Source organism: Triturus cristatus, chromosome 10 (genome assembly GCF_964204655.1).
Source record: "Triturus cristatus chromosome 10, aTriCri1.1, whole genome shotgun sequence".
Classification (NCBI taxonomy): domain Eukaryota; kingdom Metazoa; phylum Chordata; class Amphibia; order Caudata; family Salamandridae; genus Triturus; species Triturus cristatus.
The window spans coordinates 951492324-951511381 of record NC_140593.1 but is presented as its reverse complement, the minus strand read 5'-3'; the positions used below and the strand labels follow the sequence as shown (position 1 = coordinate 951511381).

The following is a 19058-nucleotide window of genomic DNA, read 5'->3' as shown; positions in this document are numbered from 1 at the left end:
CCAGAAGCGCCTAGACACCTATGGGTATTAGTGCGCTATATAAATAGTTATAACATAACAAAATGGTCTCCCCGTAAGCCCCTGGCTGGGCGGTGTCCCCACCAATCACAACTCTGTCATTGCAGCATTGTGATTGGCTTAGGGGAGGGGAGGGAGGCTGCCTGCTTCCTGTTCCTACCTCTGGCAGGAGCCAGAGCAGAGAAAATGTGGGACCCGGCCAGCGGACAGGTACATTTTAATTTTATTTATTATTAAATTTACCCCCCATCCCTGTGTGACCCACCGCCCCCACCCACGATTAAAGCTGGCCGCTACTGCAAGCTACCTTGAAGCATTCAATGTTGGTGAAATGGTATGAATATACCATTGATCATGCATAGTTTGCAGCCTAACTGGTTACACCCATGATGCACCCACAGAATGCACTAGTATCCAATGAGCTATTAAGTGGTGGGAGATGCCATGAAGCTAGCAACTTTATTAAGTGGTTCACTGATACCACAAAGAGGGCCAGTGCTTAATATTTAAAGAACTACGTGCCAGGCCCCTCAGGAGGCCACTGCAGCTGCACCACCCATTGCCACTGCCAGTAACACTACCAATACAGCTACCAACCATCAATTTCCTACAAGTGTGACCATTCAGACTATTCCAGGCCCCCAAAGCTGTAAGAAGTGCTTGTGTGGCAGGTATTCGTCATTTTTAATATGTATGGAATTCGTAACAAATATTTTTGTGCTCATCTCTAAATTAAGCAAACAGCGCCACCATGTGGCAGACTGTCATAAGTGTTTAGTAAAAAAGATTTTTCTCTTTGAACTAAAAAATAAAAAAACTTTTTTCCTTTTTCCACCTCAAGGTTACGTATTGCATTCATCCAATTACACACTCACAGCCACAATGGTAAACACTTAACATGAAATGTTGGAAAATTAACAATGGAGAACACCTAACTTGAGTAAAAAATATCAGTTGAAGTTTATTGACAAATTAAAAACAACTCATTGTTAAATTGCATAGGAATAATCACAAATCATGAGCTAAAAATCAAGCCTCAACTATAGGAATACAATAAAAGGGGATTTCATATCAAGAAAGCAAGAGATTATAAAGTATAACCTCTGATGCAAATAAAATAGACAGAGTAACATATAGACAATAATATGGTTGGAGGAAACAAAACCGACACCAAAATTGTGTCTTAAATGTGTAAATTTGTACTTTCGGTTGACAGAAGCAGTCCGGTGTCAATGCGCCCTAGTCTCTTGGGGTTCTGTTCCGAAAACAAATTATACCAAAAAATCTATGCGTCGACGCGTTTCGGTGGTGTTATTTTTTAGTTCAAAGAGAAAAATCTTTTTTACTAAACAGTTATTGGTGCTCTATCCCTTTGGACTTTATTGAGCCCCTCTCCTTGTTTTGCAAGACTGTCATAAGTGCCAGTGCTGACATTTAAGTGCGGTGCCGAGTATCGGAAACCACCTGCTCAAATTAAGCACTGAAGAGTGCCATGCCATTGTATTGTCTCAAAGGTACTCTGACGTGCACAATCTGATTATAGGTACAGAAAATCTGTAACATGCAGAGAATGTAAAATATCAAGTACACAAATTGATTTGGGGGAAAATTATCTTGGGTCATCCTTTGGGTGAGGGAGGAAATTGCATTTTTTAGAGTGGCCATTGTAAAATTAAGCTTTACCATGTGATTGGGGGAGTGTGGGGTTAGAATATGTGCTGCTGAACTGTGCTGAGTTGAAAATATTCTTACCTAGTATGTAACATACGACCAAATGCGTTGCTCTCTCTAAAAGGTGAATGTTTACATTCATGCAGAGATGTGCAGTGCTAACACAGCATGCAGCATACTGATTGCCAGTTCCCTCTAGTGATCAAAACAGTCACTGCAAGTGCCAAGGTTAGAAGTCACTATTGTGTAACAAGCCATGCCCATCAGAGAGCAGTCGGGAATAAAGACACCAGGGGCCTTGTGTAGCAAGATGTGTAATTGCGATTTCCAAATTCTGATTTCTCCAGAATCGCAATTTGGAAATCGCAATTACTAATGTATGAAAGTTTTAAATTTAAATGAGCGACTCCTAGTGGGCATCAAATCGACCTGCCTCATGAGGTAGGTCGAAATTTGCGACCCATTGGAATCAGCGCTATCACAGGGATGGTGGCCTGCTTGGGTCAGCAGACCACCTTGTCTATGACTGCGTTTTAATAAAGCAATCTGTGCTTTTTAAATGCAGTCCGTTTCCCTTAATGGAAACAGGACTTTGTTTAGAAAGAAAAAAAATATTTTTTCTTTGTTTAAGAAGATACAGTGGTCCAGTAGACCACTGGACCTACTTTTAAACAAACCTTTCTTTTCAGAGATGTGTTTTTATTTTTTGGCACGGTTTAGACACTGAGATAATCTTTTAGCTTGACTATGGCTTCAATTGGTAAGGACTGGGGAGAGAAAGACTGGGTTACTTACAGGTAATCTTCATTTCAGAGCTTGCTCAGACAAACACTCTTGGTGTGAGCAGAAGTTCCTCACACGAATGCAGAAAAATGCTCACGTTGGTGTTAGCTCCCCTGAGAAAAACAAGACAGTGCACTCTCAGACGCAGGAATGCGCATAAATTCATCTGAAGAAGAAACAATTTTTTTAGGTTTTGGCAGTGAAAAAAATTTAACCATAAAACGAAAAGAATGTTGTTCTGATACAAAAAAGGGATGAATAACGTTCTTAGCCCTAGGACATAACATCAACTCTTCTGAAAAAACATTTTTAAATCTACTTTATTGCTATCAACAGAAATGTAAACGCAAAGTTTTCTGACAAACGACTTAAAAATGCTCATCCACATGTTGGATTTAGCATGTGCGTTTAAAAATGTTTACTTATTCCCAGATATGTGGCATTTTATTGTTCTTAAAACAAAGTGGGTTAGTATAAAAACATGTCATCATTAATACAGCACAGGCAGGCTTTCCAGCCTTTAATTTAAAGTTCAAGTACTTCCAGTCAAGTGGAATGTGGGCGACAGATGAAGTGGGTCATTGCACTTAAATAGGAAACGTGACAGGGATGCGGGCACAACTTGTTATACAGCTTGGTTTAGATATTTATTCCGCTTAAATTAAGTGGATACACATACTTAAGTCTCTAATTCTCAAATACTCAAATATAACAGTTTAATGGAATCGCAGTAGTATTACGAAAATGCAAAATAGCTGGGACAGAGATCCGTGCATACAAAACTCCACTTGTACTTATTCATTTCTATAAAGTGACAAATTTCAAGTAGGCGGTAATAAATATTAGTCTTATGAAGATGTGAGTGGGCGCATAAAAAATCCTACAAAAAATCAGATTTACCAATATCACCGCAAGTCACGATTTACGTACGCCACTTGATGGAACTTCCGACGTGGTAATTCCACTATGGAGCGGATGTGGTTTAATAAAGCTGACAATTTTCATTGCATTGCAGACGTGCGTCCCATGTACACTGTGTCACTGGAACCAAGCTATACCTGGCTGATGAGATAAAATGAGGGCAAAGCGTGTCCTGGGTTGCTTGTGTTGTAGTTCAGGTAGGGCCTAGCCTGGCAGTTTGGGCTGGACTGTTCCCACTGGAGCAGGGTCAAGACTGATTTGCCTATGGCTGGATCCAAACGGAGGTGGCACGGTGTGGAAAATAACAATGGATTTGGATACAGCCTGAGTAATTACCAGTGGCTGAGACTAAATCAAGCATTCTATCCATCACTTTTTTTTATATCAAATTGTAAATATGCACTGGTTGGTCGGTGCAAATGTTAGAGCAAAATAGGTGGTTATGCTGAAATTCCAACAACATTTTATTATTTTGAGAGCTATGGAGTCTAGCCCTAGGTGTAAGCACTTAAAGAGTCACCCGAGCCTCATCTGCACCTAAATACCTCAAAAGCAATCACCGACAAAGCCGACGAGACAAGCTTTGGAAAAGCATGCATGCTTTATTTTATATATTTATTTAATATAAAAATACAGCAGGGGCCGAGCTGCCAAACCACACCAGCCCTGCCACTAAAGTACCGTCTTTTTCAGGGGGCTAGGAACATGTGATCAGGCAAAATGCTATGTTATGTAAGGTTATGAAGTTGTCTTCTGTCCAGAAAAGGGTGTCCTGGCACTGTAAAAATGTTACTTGCAGTGCAAGGTGCCAATGGATGAAGTGGGCTCACCCATTGCCTTACGGTATATGCTGTAGTGGGTGAAGGCTAAATATGAATGACACATGAACATATCAATGAATGGTGAGGGTTGACTGACAGCCCAATATTTTTTAATTTTCATATCAATTTCATGGAAAAAATGAGGTTGAAATGACAGCTTAAGCTGTCTCTGGGCCACACTTAACAAGCATTGGTAAATGCAATAAATCTAGCCTTTTGGACCTATTGTGTTTGCCAATGGTTTTCAGCCATGCTTTACAGCATCCCCAATGCTGTACAGTATGACTAAAGAAACCAAAGTGAAAAGAATAGTGCTATGATGTGGGAGTTGCACCATTTTGTAATCATGTGCGCCACATATGTGCGTGCCTACAAAATGACGCAATGAATGTTTTATTTTATCGAGTTAGTTAAATAAATAAAAATCAGTGGCACAAACGTTGTTGGGGGAGGGCAACAGAAGGGGCCTGGGTGTGAGAAAGCAACATAGATGGTGAGGGTGCTGGCAAGCAACGTGGGGGAAAAATAATATTTGGAGCAGCGCATAGTAGTAACCATGTATCATAAAATTATTTGAATTATTTCTCAAATATTTGTGGCTATTGCAATTTAAAAATATAAACAAATAGCTTGATGTTCCCAGGCATTTGAGCCTTTCACATGCTGAACTGGGTTTAAAATGTGTCACGTTTTGTAAACAGGAAACTGTGCAAGCTCAGAGGTCATTTTTATACTTAGAACTAAATAATGCACCCCTGGTATATTTGTTCATTAATTATTTTCTAAAGCAGACCCATAATCAAAGTGGATAAGGGGGTTCCAGTGATACGTGAAGTTGATGGCAAATGTCACCAGTTCACCCAAAAATGCAATTTCAAAACAGGGATCAATGGTTCGGATTATTTTAAAGAGCAGTGACATGCCAAGGACGTGAATAGTTCAACAATAACCTCAAGACTGTGCGCTGCAGTTGAGCGCTTCTTAATGTGGCTTCTTAATCATGCAGTCCTTCTCCACTGGTACACCATATGTGACTGAATACTCTGCAATGGGAAACCATGATTGCCAATTGGTCCCGAAATGTCCAACTCAGTTTTGTTTTTATTTACCAATGCCTCTAGATAATTGCAGGCTTTATTAAAAGCCATAGAAGCTTATGCCATTGAAAACTTGATGAGAGTAAAGACGAAAAATTAAACGCATCTTCTCGATCAAGAAAAGAGTTGATCTTAAAGCTTCTCAATGAATGGACCGATCTTGGAAGATGTCACAGACTTTTTGCACATGGTCATGACCATGAATAGCAGGTCAAGATGGCTAGTCTTTGATGAAAAAATTATTGGAAAAATGAATTCCACAGCAAGTGTGAGAGATAATTCCATCAAATTTAGGACACAGTTCCTGGTGGTGTGCTTAGAACCAAAGATGCCAAAATTGTGACCACCATTTCACATATTGTCTAAATCAAAGGGCTCAAGCTTGCTTTAGGAAAATGAGCAAATAGGAAATGACATCTTGAATGTTCCTACTGTACATACCACAGAGGCTCACTTTGGCTAGACGTCCATGAAGTATTGTGTACCAAATGGACCTGTTTTTACACTCTTCAGAAACAATGACCAAGTGTGCAGAATCTTTTAACCAAGGAATAATGCAAACTTGATGTCCCAACAAAAAGGAAAAAGCGCCTCAGTGAAACAGTGCAAAATTGGTTTCATGTTTGAATTTGTCCCATTATAACACAGTTTTGAAAACTGCAGCAGCCAAAGAATTACTAGTAAGATCGAGGTGACCTGATGTTCCTAAACAGTGAGGTTAGGAAAATAGAAGTTGGGATTTAAATGTAACAGGAGAGCTACGAATAAATCTTATATAAAAATATTTGAGACAGGCAAAACGGTTCTCGTGATGTGGTGATATGGATGAAATTGACCTCTTTTACTGCAAGGGACAATCTTAGTGGATTTTTTTTAGCAAAACGTTAGAATTCTCCCACCATTCCCTATTGAGCTATCTTTAGTGGACTTAAGTATGTTCATTTTTCATGTCTGCTCATTACAGCCGAATCCCCACAAATTCAATAGCTTAATGTTAACATATTTTCATTGTCCCTCCATAAATGGTTTATATTCTTAGAAGATAATTTATTAAGATAGGAGTTAGTGTGCGATGCAGCATTATTCTGTATGAGATCTTGGTGCTGTCCATAAATAAAGGTGTTAAAGGGTTTAGACGTCATTCTCATGTTGGAGAGAGTTGGAAATGGCACAACAGTGATACTTCAACATTGTACAAACTACTAATTTTATCTACCTGCCTACATGGCTTAGTATTTCCATCCCTTTGCATATTCATCCAGGATCTCATGGAGGAAACAGATCACAATACAAATAAGTCAAGATTTGATCTTGTGTTCTGTTTGTGGTCACAGAGGACAACTTGTGGGGTGACAGCCAAAGATGGATGGTCATTGAGAGAAAATGTTAACTTCTGCACTAGTGCAGACAGGAAGCAGAATATCACACCCAGGCGTATGAAGGCTGTGGTTTCCTGTACCTGCCTCGATGCTGCAAACCCTACATAGTCTTAGACATGACCATAACTTCACTGTTTACGTCACAAAATTATTTCTGTTACTCCACCCAACAAGTCTTATCTCAAAATCAAGACACTAAGCATTACTGAACACTCAGTGGGAAAGTGCAATATACACTTAAATCTGTTTCTTGAGATCGTTCTTGGTTGTAATGATCTGGTTAAATGCTTAAATATTAGATGCCCATTCTAGTCCATAGAATGCAGGGTAAATGTCTATATCCCCTTCTGAACTGTAAAATATAGGTCCAAGAATGAGTGGATCTATACTAGAGTTTCAGTTTAGCCACTCTCTGAGTAAATAAGTTGAATTTAGATTCATTATATATAAATGTAAATTTTACGGATATCCTGACAATCCGGCGTGAATCCACTGATGCTCAATCTGAATTGAATATTCTTGGTTTAGCACATAAAGACACAGCTTAGTGGTTGCACAGTTTTGAGGTAAAGTTAAAATCGTCATTGCAATCTAGTGTTAACACCCCCTCGGAATGGGGAAATTACTGTTCGGGACCAAATGATTCAGTCATAAAATCGTATTGAATTCCATATTCCATGGGGTTTTAAGACATAAATTTACCACCTCCTGTAAGCGTGTAGTAATGTATGCCGGGCCCTGTGGATGGGGTTGGGGTGATTAAGGGGAGTGGGGGAGTAGCGGAGGAAATGGAAAGGTTTGTTTTTGGCAGTGTGACCATTCTATGCTGCTCTTTGTAAATAATAATGGGAAATGCTGCACCAATCAACCCTAATTTAATTTTTCCAACCAGTATCACTGACTGTAAAAATCGGGTATCACACTCCAACGCCTGGAAAAATGGGGTGTGGAATAATACTACCCCCTCTGAAACCGATGGAGGGATATTCCATGCCGGAAATTTGAACTCCCAAAATCGGGGGAATAGTCTCAAAAAGTGTTGGCGTATCTCACTAATTAATATATCCTTGTTATCAGCTATAATGAAGCCAGTAAACTAGAAAGTTTATTTTAGTGTAGGTGAAGGAAACCTGGTTGGCTTCAGTGTCAGTGTTGTTTTGTTTTTGGAATGGTGCTCTGTAGCTATCTTGTGTTTATCGCTAGTTATTCATTTTAAGGTATTTTTTAGATGTGATATTAGTATTGGAAGTATAAAGCATATAATGTACTTATGAATATAAGGTGCTGATATAGTCTTTTTCAGACTGTAAACAGTAGCCAGTAAGAAGGTCAAGGGTAGGAAAAGTATTACAGAGTTCACTGCCCATCTCTCATAAATAAGGGATTCTGGCATGAATGATATTCATGTAAAAGAATAGCTGTGTGGGGTTAAAATAAAGTAGAAGAAAGACCATATTGAGTATGAAATGGTGGGCATATGAGACAGGGTATTTAATAATAGTGTTTTTTGTGAGAGCTGAAAGCTGACCTGCTGGTAACACATAGAAAATGACCTCCCAGTAATAAATATTGGAAATGTCTCTTTGGAGAAGAATGACACTTGCCTTGTGGTAATATGATCCGCGTGGAACGGAAATCCCAGTGATCTCCTACAAGTTCATTTTGTATGGTTTTGCAAAGACCAAGAGACCCATAAACACATTCTTTAATAAATGTATGCGGTTGACTGTTGGTGCTTTGGTCTGGGTATTGTTATGCATCAGTCCTGAGGCATCTAATGGAAGGCTTTGAGCATTTCTTTCATTTGCATTATGGGTTTAGCTATAGCTTCACTATATGATTCCGTATATCAGATTGTACTGGTTGGCCGAAGAATTCTTTTAACAGTCACCAAATACCTGTTTCTGAACAAGGCAGTCAAGGTTTTATTATTGTTCTGGTGTAACACCAGCGAGATTGCTGCCTCACAACCATGTACCATAATACCAGGACCAAAAAGCAGGTGCATCAGGTTGCTGTAACCTGATGCACCACTTCAGTCAACGGGCCCATGAGGGATTCATCATAAACAAAAGGTAGATTTGAAAATGGCTTTGCATCAGGACTTTCTGTTGAGTCAACTATAAAAATATAAAAGAAAAATGACAAAGGTGAGTGGGGAAGTTTTAGAGCTCAAAAGTGCCCCCTGCCTCAAAGAGGCTATGAACACACAAAAGACAAACAGAGGAGGAAGCTTTACCATTAATTTGAGGTAATTGTAATGCAAAACATTATTCAGACGAACTCTAGTTCAGAAAAGTATTGTTTTCCCCAAAGGCGTGAACACTAATTCATTCAAGCATTCCATCCATCACTCTTGTGTGAGTCTCTCTAACTGGGAGCATTATACCTACACATGGGTCCAAAGCACACTGTGTTATAGGACTGAAGCTGTACTCGCTGACAATGTTCATAATGTTTAAAATGACCAAAACATGTGAGGTGTGCCTTTGTTCCCATTTGGAGGGGACCTGGATTGGCAGTTCGATTTGGAGGTCTCTTGTGGGGCGGTGCATAAACTGATTTGCATACGGTTTCTTCTGGTAATGGCATAAATGAGCTAGAAACACACATGGCCCGGGTTACAGTCCAGAAAATGTATCCAGTCACTGAGATTAATCCCAGCAATCTATCAATCACGTTATCTCTAGTCCATGCATGCAAATTGAACACCAAATATGGAGACACCTGCCTCCTACCAGGAAGGTTTTTTTGTCGTTTTTTCAGTTCTTAGTTTTGACTATTACAGTAGTATTTCATCATCAGTGTTCAGTGAGGGCTCCAAATTATGTTCAATGTGCTGATACAAACGTGATTCTTTGATTTGAATTACAGAACTGAGAAACTAATAATAACAGCAGAGAAACAGCCTTTACAACGCGGCTCGAACTATGCTGTGCCATTACAATGCGGTTCTACCCACAAATGCATCTTTACAACGTATTCCTTTATCACACAAGTTTTTCCAACAACTTGCTGTAAGGAAAGCGTTTTTGGACTAATGTTGGACTTTAAATCCAACACTTCGCCTACTGTTGTGCAGACTGGAGTTGGATTAATAAATTATACTATTCCAAAATCCAGCACTTTCCCTAAGGCAACTTGTTGTAATGACTTGTGTGGTAAAGGAATGCGGTGAAAGATGCATGGATCAGACCATGTTGTTAAGGCAGGTGTGGTAAATGCCTGCGTGGTTCCAACATACAACATTAACAGCATGTTCTAGTCATAGCAAAATAGTATATTGCGGCAAAAAATAGTGACAAATTGAGTTTGTGTAATTATGTTGCTTATTTAATAAACAACACGATAGTTATGTTTTGATCTAAACTTTGTCTGGCCTATTTTCCATAGATTAGCAAACAGTTGCCAGAAAGTGGAATAAGCAGATATTGCACCAATTCTGTTGCTTAGGCAACAATGAAAGGTTGGGTGAAAGGTGAAGTGACAAACTTCTATATTGACGTTGTGAAACTTTTCTCGTGCACCCCTTGCAAAGCTGAAGTTTACCAAATCTACCATACTCCATTTATAGCAGGCGTTTTGCGCTCAGAAAAATATTTTTGCTTGAGAATTTTTTTAATTAAATACGTTATTCACGAGTTCTCTGGCTAAAGGTGTTTTGTTTTTGCGTTTTTCTTAAACACCCTAGTTTGTTTTTTATCAGAAGCATGCTGCCATTAACTTTTTTATAATTTCACAAAATTTGAATTCCCAGAGTAAAAGGTTCTGCACACTACTGTAACAATAGAACAAACCAGTTTTGTTTCACTTTTCAAAACCTAAAATTATGACTAAGTTGGAAAGAAAAACTTTATGTGATATAGTCCGTATGCAGCAGCTATTTCCATTACAAATTCAGTTACAGGAGCAGGAACAAATGGGGAAACTTGAAGTGTTCCACCTTCTATCCACACAAACGAAATGCTATAGGGTCCGGTTTATTTCTCATAGTACTTCAATTAGCTTGATTAAGGAAATTCAAACGTCTTTTTATAACTCATTTCCATTCAAGCTCTGACTCGCAAGTATGAAGTCTTTGGCAGATGCTTGAGGCTTCCAAAGTCTGTATCTCTTAAACAGGAAGAGTTTTAAATATCCTTGGCCTCTAAGGATGGCATTTTGGTCTTGTGTTCTCAAGAAATTTGGTTGAAAGGACCTATGCCATCAAAGAACACAGGCACTGCAGTTAGAGTTTTCATTGCCTTACCAACTGTAATATTTCATGCTGGGATTTGTCTGGATTACCCATGTTCCTGGACAGTTTCCCATAAACTTAATTCTTTTTTACTCTGTCCAATAGTTCTTGTTGAATGAGGACTGAGCCATGTCGGGGGTCTTAATGTCTAAACTGATCATCGGCCCATCAAATAGTTTGATGTGCCTCCAGACATAGCTACATGATGAATAATCAAAAGTTAAGACACAAAGGTAATAAATTCCAGACACATTATAAATGAATTCAAATGCACAAGAGCTATGTCGGCTGGTGATAATGTATCAGCTTTGAATGTGCTCGATAACAGATCAGTGAGACAACTTAAGCCTACTTCTTCACTAGTATTCACCTTATTGACAATTATTGGTTATACATAAACTTTTGTCTAATTGTGTACAATTCTGTTGGGTTCCATTCAATGATTATGGAAGAGGACAGGTGGAGAGCACCGACACTCAATAACTGTATTAATTTCTGGAGCACATAGAGCGCTTATAACTGCCTAGTCCTATATTCTATGGAACCTCAGAACTGCTGGGACATCTCTTAAAGGTGATAGAGATCAGTCAGGTTTCAATACAACACACCCTCTTTGTTCCCTGGCCAGACAACTAAAGAGGCCCTCTGGTAGCACATTATGTGTTGTGAGTGAAGGCTCATGTCAAAATGGACAAGAGCACCCAGACTTGTGTGTTTGTTTCTTTATTCATTCTTGTTTACTGTTTCATTTCCAGACGTTCGATGACTTTTTGTCTCTGCAGATGTAAGGCAGATCTGAACCCCGTTTTTCAGCTAGAATGGACAAGCTGCCATAAAACCTTTGGCAAACCAATCTAAAACATCCTGAATTAAATATGATTTGTGCATCCAAAAACCAGCTCCATTTGCAGGATGCTCCCAAAACAGTAATCCCCATTAAACTCTAATGATATATATACAGTCTTCTTGCATTTTGGTTTCAATAAAAATTCCATCATTTTTGCCGTCTGTAATCCCATTTCAACACCCGTCACACATCAAGTAATCCCAGCAAAATTTGTAAAGACAATTAGTGACGCGCTCTCTTGTTACAAAAATGGAAAACTGATATCTAATCATCGCTCCCATACTGCCTGGTCAAAAGTCAATTTGATCGATGATGATATCCCTGTTCCGTCATAGGAGCCAACAGGGGCTTCAAACTCAACAAACAATTTCTGAAGAACCACAACCCCATCGCATGGTCATATCCAAACAGATATCTTGCCGTCTTTGCTGTTGGAGATGTCTTTCTCCGAACTGGCTTTTGGCTTAGCGCCTTGTTTCTCATGTGCAGTATTTGCCATGTTCTGTTCCACCACTGTCCCCCCAGAAGTGGGACTACTTGTTCGGGATGTCTGTGCGTTAACATGACTGTTGTAACTCTGGAATACAATGTCCAACTGCTCCTGAGCCACCCTCAAATGCTTATGGAGTGTGGACAAATCTTGGGGGATGTTATCATCGGGGCTCGTGCATTGTTTCTCCTGATCATTGCACTTTAGGCTTTGCTCATGGGTCATTAGGCTAATTGGCATCTTGGTGGGATTCTCTGATCTTACTACTAAGTTATATTCAGGAGGACAGGCAATGTTCTTTGGATAGGAATAGTTGTAGGGAGGCTGCCTAAGGATATTCATCTTTCTATTGCGAACAGCATCTCTAATGGTCCCGAAACCCAAGTGGAACATCTCACACAAATTGAGCAAAAGGCACATACAGCTCACTACATACATCACCAGAAGAAATATTGTCTTTTCTGTGGGTCTCGACACAAAGCAGTCCACATTATGGGGGCAAGGGTCTCGGTTGCACACATAGAAGGCTTCCACTTCAAAGCCATATAAAAAATATTGTCCAACCAAGAAGCCAACTTCAAAGGCCGCACGAGCAATCAGCTGGAAGACATACATCTTCATCAGTCCTTCAGCCTTGATGCGTCTCCTGCCATCGTGCTTTTGCTGCTCTTTACTCTTATCCTGGTTTCCAGCATTGCCCGTGTCTGCATTGTCATCGTAGATCATGAGCTCCCCTTCTTCTTCTTCTCCGGGGTCCTCCAAGTTGCGATGATGCCACTTCTGCCTATAATGCTTTTTCTTTTGAAACGCTCTGTGTCTCTTCTCTTCCTCCGAAGACCTGGCTATCCTGTGTATTGCGTAGCCTAGGTACATAATAGCTGGGGTGCAGATCATAATGATCTGGAAGACCCAGAATCTCACGTGGGAGAGAGGGGCGAACGCATCATAGCAGACGTTGTCGCAGCCCGGCTGCTTGGTGTTACATGTGAACTTGCTCTGTTCATCAGAGTAGATGGACTCCCCTCCAACAGCAGTCAGTACAATGCGAAAAATGATGAGTACAGTGAGCCAGACTTTCCCAACAAAGGTGGAATGATTGTGAATTTCTTCTAGGAGGCGCGTTAAAAAGCTCCAGCTCATGTTGGTCATAAGGGCTATTCATTTATGATCTGGAAAAAATAGAAGAGAAAGAATGTTTATGGAATTTGAGCCTTAAAACAAATACAGTTTACTACAATCATTTTGTGAACCCATCACAACAGTCTGCTAGATTTATGTAAAAAGGCAAGAAAACAAAGCTTTTCGTGGCCTCAGAGACGATGATATTGGCCACTGTAATTTGCAACATTTTAAGGTGGGCCACATTTGCAACCAATGGGAAGCAATGAATTGCATTTTTGTAAGCAAACTCATGTCTTATGAGACAATGAAGTACCATAAGTATTGAAGTTAAAATGTCTTATGGTCGGAAATTGTTAAAAAGGAACATGGTTGTGACAAAGAAAACACAACTGTGTGCTTTCTGGGCTTTGAACATTCCTTTTTGTCCTTACCATAGTCTAAATGCAAGCATCAGATGCAGACCCATCACTTTTCATACATTTCTAGGTTCAGGTAGATCAAAAACATACGATAGCTTTAGACAAAAAGACAATTTAGAAAATCCCTTACAATGCATCACTGGTAAAAATATGATATAAAGCTTGTGCCCATCCATCATACACATGTACAACAATTAGATTAAGAATAACATTTTTGTCATGAGCACAGCATATTCATATTAAGATTAGTAGATAACTAAGCACAGATCAGAAGTGAAGTTAACATGAAACCAACATTCTTCATGGACATTTTTTGAATACATTAAATGAGATATAGGCTCTGTAGATTACACACATGGCATCCTGAGCCCTTCCACATCTCCCACTGAACTGGCGACCTGCACCTAGTTTTCAATAAATATTACCTGGGTTCCTTCTCCCTCAAAGACATCCTGCACCTAACCACCACCACATTGAGTAATGTCTTTCCACATCATACCTAAATAATAATAAATAAAACAATTACAGATAAACAGGGGCAGCTGTTATGGTGGAGGAGCTTGACCCCACTGAAAAATAAAATGATAATTTTTTTTTTTTTTTAAGTTTCCAAAACCTTTATTCAGCATGAACACGGAATACACAGAAAAATAAAATGATAATTAAGTCATTTTATTATCATTTTATTTTTCTTATTGAGCCAGTACCTGCTATATAAATACAATTGTCAGCCAAGTCTTAGGGCGGGGCCATCCTGACGGACCATCCAGTCAGCAGAAGGGAGCAGTGGTGAGCACTGTAAGTGTGTATGTTGGTTTTGACCAGCAGTCTTCAGACGGCTAAACAGACTGCGCACTTATATTTCTCCAACCCGAGCTGTGTTGCACAACCGGGTGTAGAACAGACTCAGGCTCACTGTACCTGAGCAAGCATCAAGACAGTCCACTCAGGCCAATCACGGCACTGCTCTCATGGTGGTAAACAGTATTACCTCTACGTCCCTCGTCCTCGACCCAGTCATCACTAATGAGGTATTCCACAAGACAGGAAACAAAACAGGAAACGCTTTTGTAGGCTCCACCCACCCTCCCGTCAGGGGCTATAAGAAACCAGCCAACCAAAAGCACATCCTGTTTTGTTTCCTGTCAGTGGACCTGACGGGGACGCTGGGGTAGGTGCCGGGCACTTACCTGCTTCTAGTTGCTGTTGTCCTGTGGTGTCCTCCTCTGCTGGGCTTTGGGGGCGCTGCTGGACCTCCGTGGGACTTCGTTGAGTCGGGATGCGGGGCTTCCTGGATTCTGCAGGTTCCTGGTTGCTGGTCCTGCTGGGCTGTGCTGGCTTCCTGGGTGCCTGTTCTGCTGGTCACGTGAGTTTCTCCTTGCCCTTGCGGTTCGCCTGAGTACTTGGTTGCTGTACGCTCTATCCTCTGTTGTGTCTGTCATGGCGGTTGGTTTGGAGCTCCCGGGTTTGTGGGGCCGGGCGCTCCGTCTGCTTTCCTTCCCTGCCTTCTGTGTGGGGCGCCCGGGGTGGGGTCCGGGCGCTCCATTCTCCGCTGCATTTCTGGTGCACTCGGGTTGGGGTGCAGAGTGCTCCGATTTTCTGTTGCGGTGCTGGCTGCGCCCGGGTAGGCTCCGGTGGCGCTGCTCATCCTGGTCCTGGGAGCACTCGGGTTGGGGAACCGAGTGCTCCTTGGTTTTCAGTCACTGTCGACGGCGCCCGGGTGGGCTCCGGTTGCGCTGCTCGTCTCCAGCCGCGGAGCGCTCGGGTTGGGGGCCGAGTGCTCCTTCATTTTCAGACGGTGTGGTCAGCGCCCGGGTGGGCTCCGGTTCGCTGTTTCCTTTTCCTGGCTTTGCAACACCCGGGTGGGCTCCGGTTGCGCTGTTGCAGTTCGTGGGTTTTCAGCCTTCGGCGGCCGCGCGCTGCCTTGTTTTCTGGTTCCGTTTTTGGCCACGCCCCCTTTTGCCTCGGTTTCAGATCTCTGCCGGGTTGTTGGGGGCGGGGTTTTTCTCGGTTCCTTTTCTTGAAAAGGAGGTTGGTAGTCTGCTGGGCTGCTTTTCCTTCTCGGTCTTCACTGCTCCGTGTTGGTCTTACTGTTGCTTCTGGTTACTTTTGTCTGCTGCTTTGATGGGGAAGCATCATAAGAAGAGGAGGCATGTGTCTCCTGTGTCTTCTTCCTCTTCTCCTCTGGACAGTGCGGATCCTGTTCCCCCTGGGAAGCGTCCCAAGCTGGATGATGACCATTTGAAACGTCTTATTTTGGAGACCTTGTCTGACCTGAAGTCCTCCAAAAAGTCTGCTGGGGGTCGTTCTGGTGGGAACACGGGCCTTTATTCTGACATTTCCTCTTCGGGATCCTCTGATGATGCTTCCTTGGATGCGGTGGATCTGAAGGGAAAGTATGTCTCCAGGGAACTGTTGCCGGACTTACTTTCTCATGTGCGTGAGAACATGGGGTTCCCGGATGACGCTGTGGCCAGTACTTCTTCGGATGCTGTTCTACCGCAATTTAGGAAGCCGGTTTCGTCTTCGCTTCCTGTGCATCCGTTTGTGATGGATGTACTCTTGAATGAGTGGAAGGACCCTGATCATATTATGTTGCCGCGCTTCATGTCAAAGCTTTACCCATTGCAGGGCATGGAGGATTCTTTTCCTGAGTCTGTGCAGGTGGACTCCATTGTCGCTAGTTTGGTTGGCCGTCCTTCCATGGCTGATGATAACATTCTTCGCGATGGGGTGGATAAGAAGATTGACTCTGCTTTGCGTAAATCCTATGCTGGTTCTCACCTTGCCATACGTTCCGGTATCTACGGTGCTTATGTGGCTCAATCACTCCTCACTGACTTTAAGACTTTGTTTTCAACTATGCAGGAGGGTGGCTGCTGTCCTGATTTGCTGGAATCTATGGAGCGTCAGACTGAATTCCTTTCGGATATTGCTTTTGATTCTGTGCGTGCTTCTGCTCTGTCTTGTGGTTCCTCTATCGCTGCCCGTAGGAATCTTCTGTTGAAGGGTTGGAATACTGATGCCGCCCAGAGGTCCATGGCCTTACGTTTACCTTTTACTGGCCCTCGTCTCTTTGGGGATGCCTTGGAAGACAAACTGCATAAAGTGTTTAAAGAACGTAAACATTCCCTTTCCTTCCGGAGGCAACCTTCCCGTAAGGATTTTTCCTCTTCGCAGGCCAAGTCTTTTCGTCAACCTTCCCGGTTTCAGCTATCCTCCTTTAAAGGTTCTCGTGGAGCCGGTCGTGGTTTCCCTCGGAAGTTCCAGAAGAAGCCTCCTCGAGATGCTGGTCCTGGACCGCAGCGTTCCTGACTATGCCCCTCCGTTCGTGGATCCCACTGGAGTGACGCCCGTGGTTGGTGGGAGATTGAGGTTGTTCCTTCCAGCCTGGCGTCTGTCGACCTCGGATCAGTGGGTGCTGGATGTCCTGGACCGGGGGTATCGGATCGAGTTCCTGTCCCCTCCGCCTCCCTCGGGTGTAGTGCGGACTCCGACTCCATTGTGCCGCTTCCGTCGCCAATCCTTGAGGGACGGTGTTCAGGCCCTGTTTTTCAAGAACGCTATTGTTCCCGTTCCCAGGTTGGAGTGGGGTCTGGGGACCTATTCGATTGTTTTCCTGGTGCCGAAAGTCACGGGGGGATTCCGGCTTGTCATCAATCTCCGGAGTCTGAACCTGTTTGTGAAGAAGATCCCGTTCAAGATGGAGACCTTGCAACGAGTGGTCCCGCTGATTCAGGCCGGATGGGTGTTTACTACTCTGGATCTCCAGGACGCCTACCTTCATGTGCCGGTGGCCCGGGAGGATCAGATGTTCCTGCGTTTCTGCCTGGAGGGTCATCATTGGCAGTTCTGTGTCCTTCCGTTTGGTCTCCGGTCCGCTCCCCGAGTGTTCACCAAGGTGGTTGCTCCTTTGGTGGCCCTGCTTCACCTCCAGGGGGTGTCTGTGTTCCCCTACCTGGACGATTGGCTGCTCCAGGCTCCCTCCCCAGAGGTCATGTCTCAGCACCTTTCATTGACCATCCTTACGCTAGAAAGTCATGGTTTTCTGGTGAACTTTCCAAAATGCCAGCTTCTTCCTGCCACTCGACGGACTTTCATTGGGGCCATCTTCGACTCCGTCCTGGGCAAGGTGTTCCTGCCGGATTCTCGAATTCAGCGTCTTCAGTCCCTGTTGCGGATCTTGTTGTCCCAGGCTGCGGCCCCCCTTCTTCAGTGGCTCGAGGTTCAGGGTCATATGGCCGCTACTGTCTTCACGGTGCCCTGGGCCAGGGTTCATCTGCGGCCTCTGCTGTGGCATGTTCAGCGTTGGGTGCCGTTTCCAGTTCGGGACTACGCTCTGTCTGTGCCTGTGTCCTTGGGGGTGGTGTCGGATCTCCAGTGGTGGCTGGATTCCACGAATCTCTCGAAGGGGATGTGGATTCACCTGCCGCCCCCTTTGGTGTTGACGACGGATGCCAGTGCGGCCGGTTGGGGGGCCACGTTGGGACAGTGGTCTGTTCAGGCTCGCTGGCTCCGGATGGAATCCCGTCGCTCGTCCAATTGGAGGGAACTGTCGGCTGTGGCCAGGGCTCTTCGTTTCTTCCACTCCCGTCTGCTGGGGTGCAATGTCCTGGTGAGGTCGGACAACACCGTGACTGTGGCTTACATCAACCACCAGGGCAGTACTCGCAGCCCTTCCTTGAATTTGGTGGCTTGTGCGATTGCAGGTTGGGCGGAGCGTCATCTTCTGGCTCTCTCGGCTCAGCATATCCGGGGGGTGGACAATGTGGTGGCGGACGCCTTGAGTCGCAGGTTTCCATCTTCCCTCTCCCTGTGTCTCTCCCCCAGGGTGTTCCGGTTGATCTGTCGGAGGTTCGGGACTCCCCTGCTGGACTTGTTTGCATCCCGGGCGAATGCTCAACTCCCCCTGTTTTGTTCTCGGACCCCGGAATTGGGTGCTTGGGGGGTGGAGGCGTTGTCTCTTCAGTGGCCCCCTTGGTTGCTGTACGCCTTCCCCCCCTTCCCCCTGATTCCTGCCTTTTTGCTGAAGGTCCAGCGGTTGGGTGCCCAGGTGGTGACGGTCTTACCACACTGGCCGCGGAGGTCCTGGTTCCCTTTGTTGTTGAGCCTGGCGGTGGGCCCTCCTTGGATTCTGCCACGTTATCCGTCTCCCCTGAGGTCCCCCTCCCCTTCTCTCCTGGTCCCTCTCACCTTGGCGGTTTGGAGGTTGAACGGCTGTCGCTTGGAGTCCGGGGTTTGCCTGATCACCTC

The 19058-nt window shown here is 43.5% G+C and overlaps 1 protein-coding gene across 3 annotated transcripts in view; it reads right to left on the bottom strand.

Moving 5' to 3' along the window:
* Positions 1 to 1027: 1027 nt before the first annotated feature.
* The window catches only part of LOC146796295 (gap junction gamma-1 protein-like), a 205883-nt gene continuing 187852 nt past the window's right edge, over positions 1028 to 19058 (bottom strand). For all 3 annotated transcript variants that reach the window (XM_085628805.1, XM_085628807.1, XM_085628806.1), the window contains exon 2: positions 1028 to 13433. In XM_085628805.1, coding sequence (XP_085484931.1) covers positions 12172 to 13413 — 1242 coding nt within the window. In that variant the 5' untranslated portion in view covers positions 13414 to 13433 and the 3' untranslated portion in view covers positions 1028 to 12171. The remainder of the gene's footprint in view (positions 13434 to 19058) is intronic.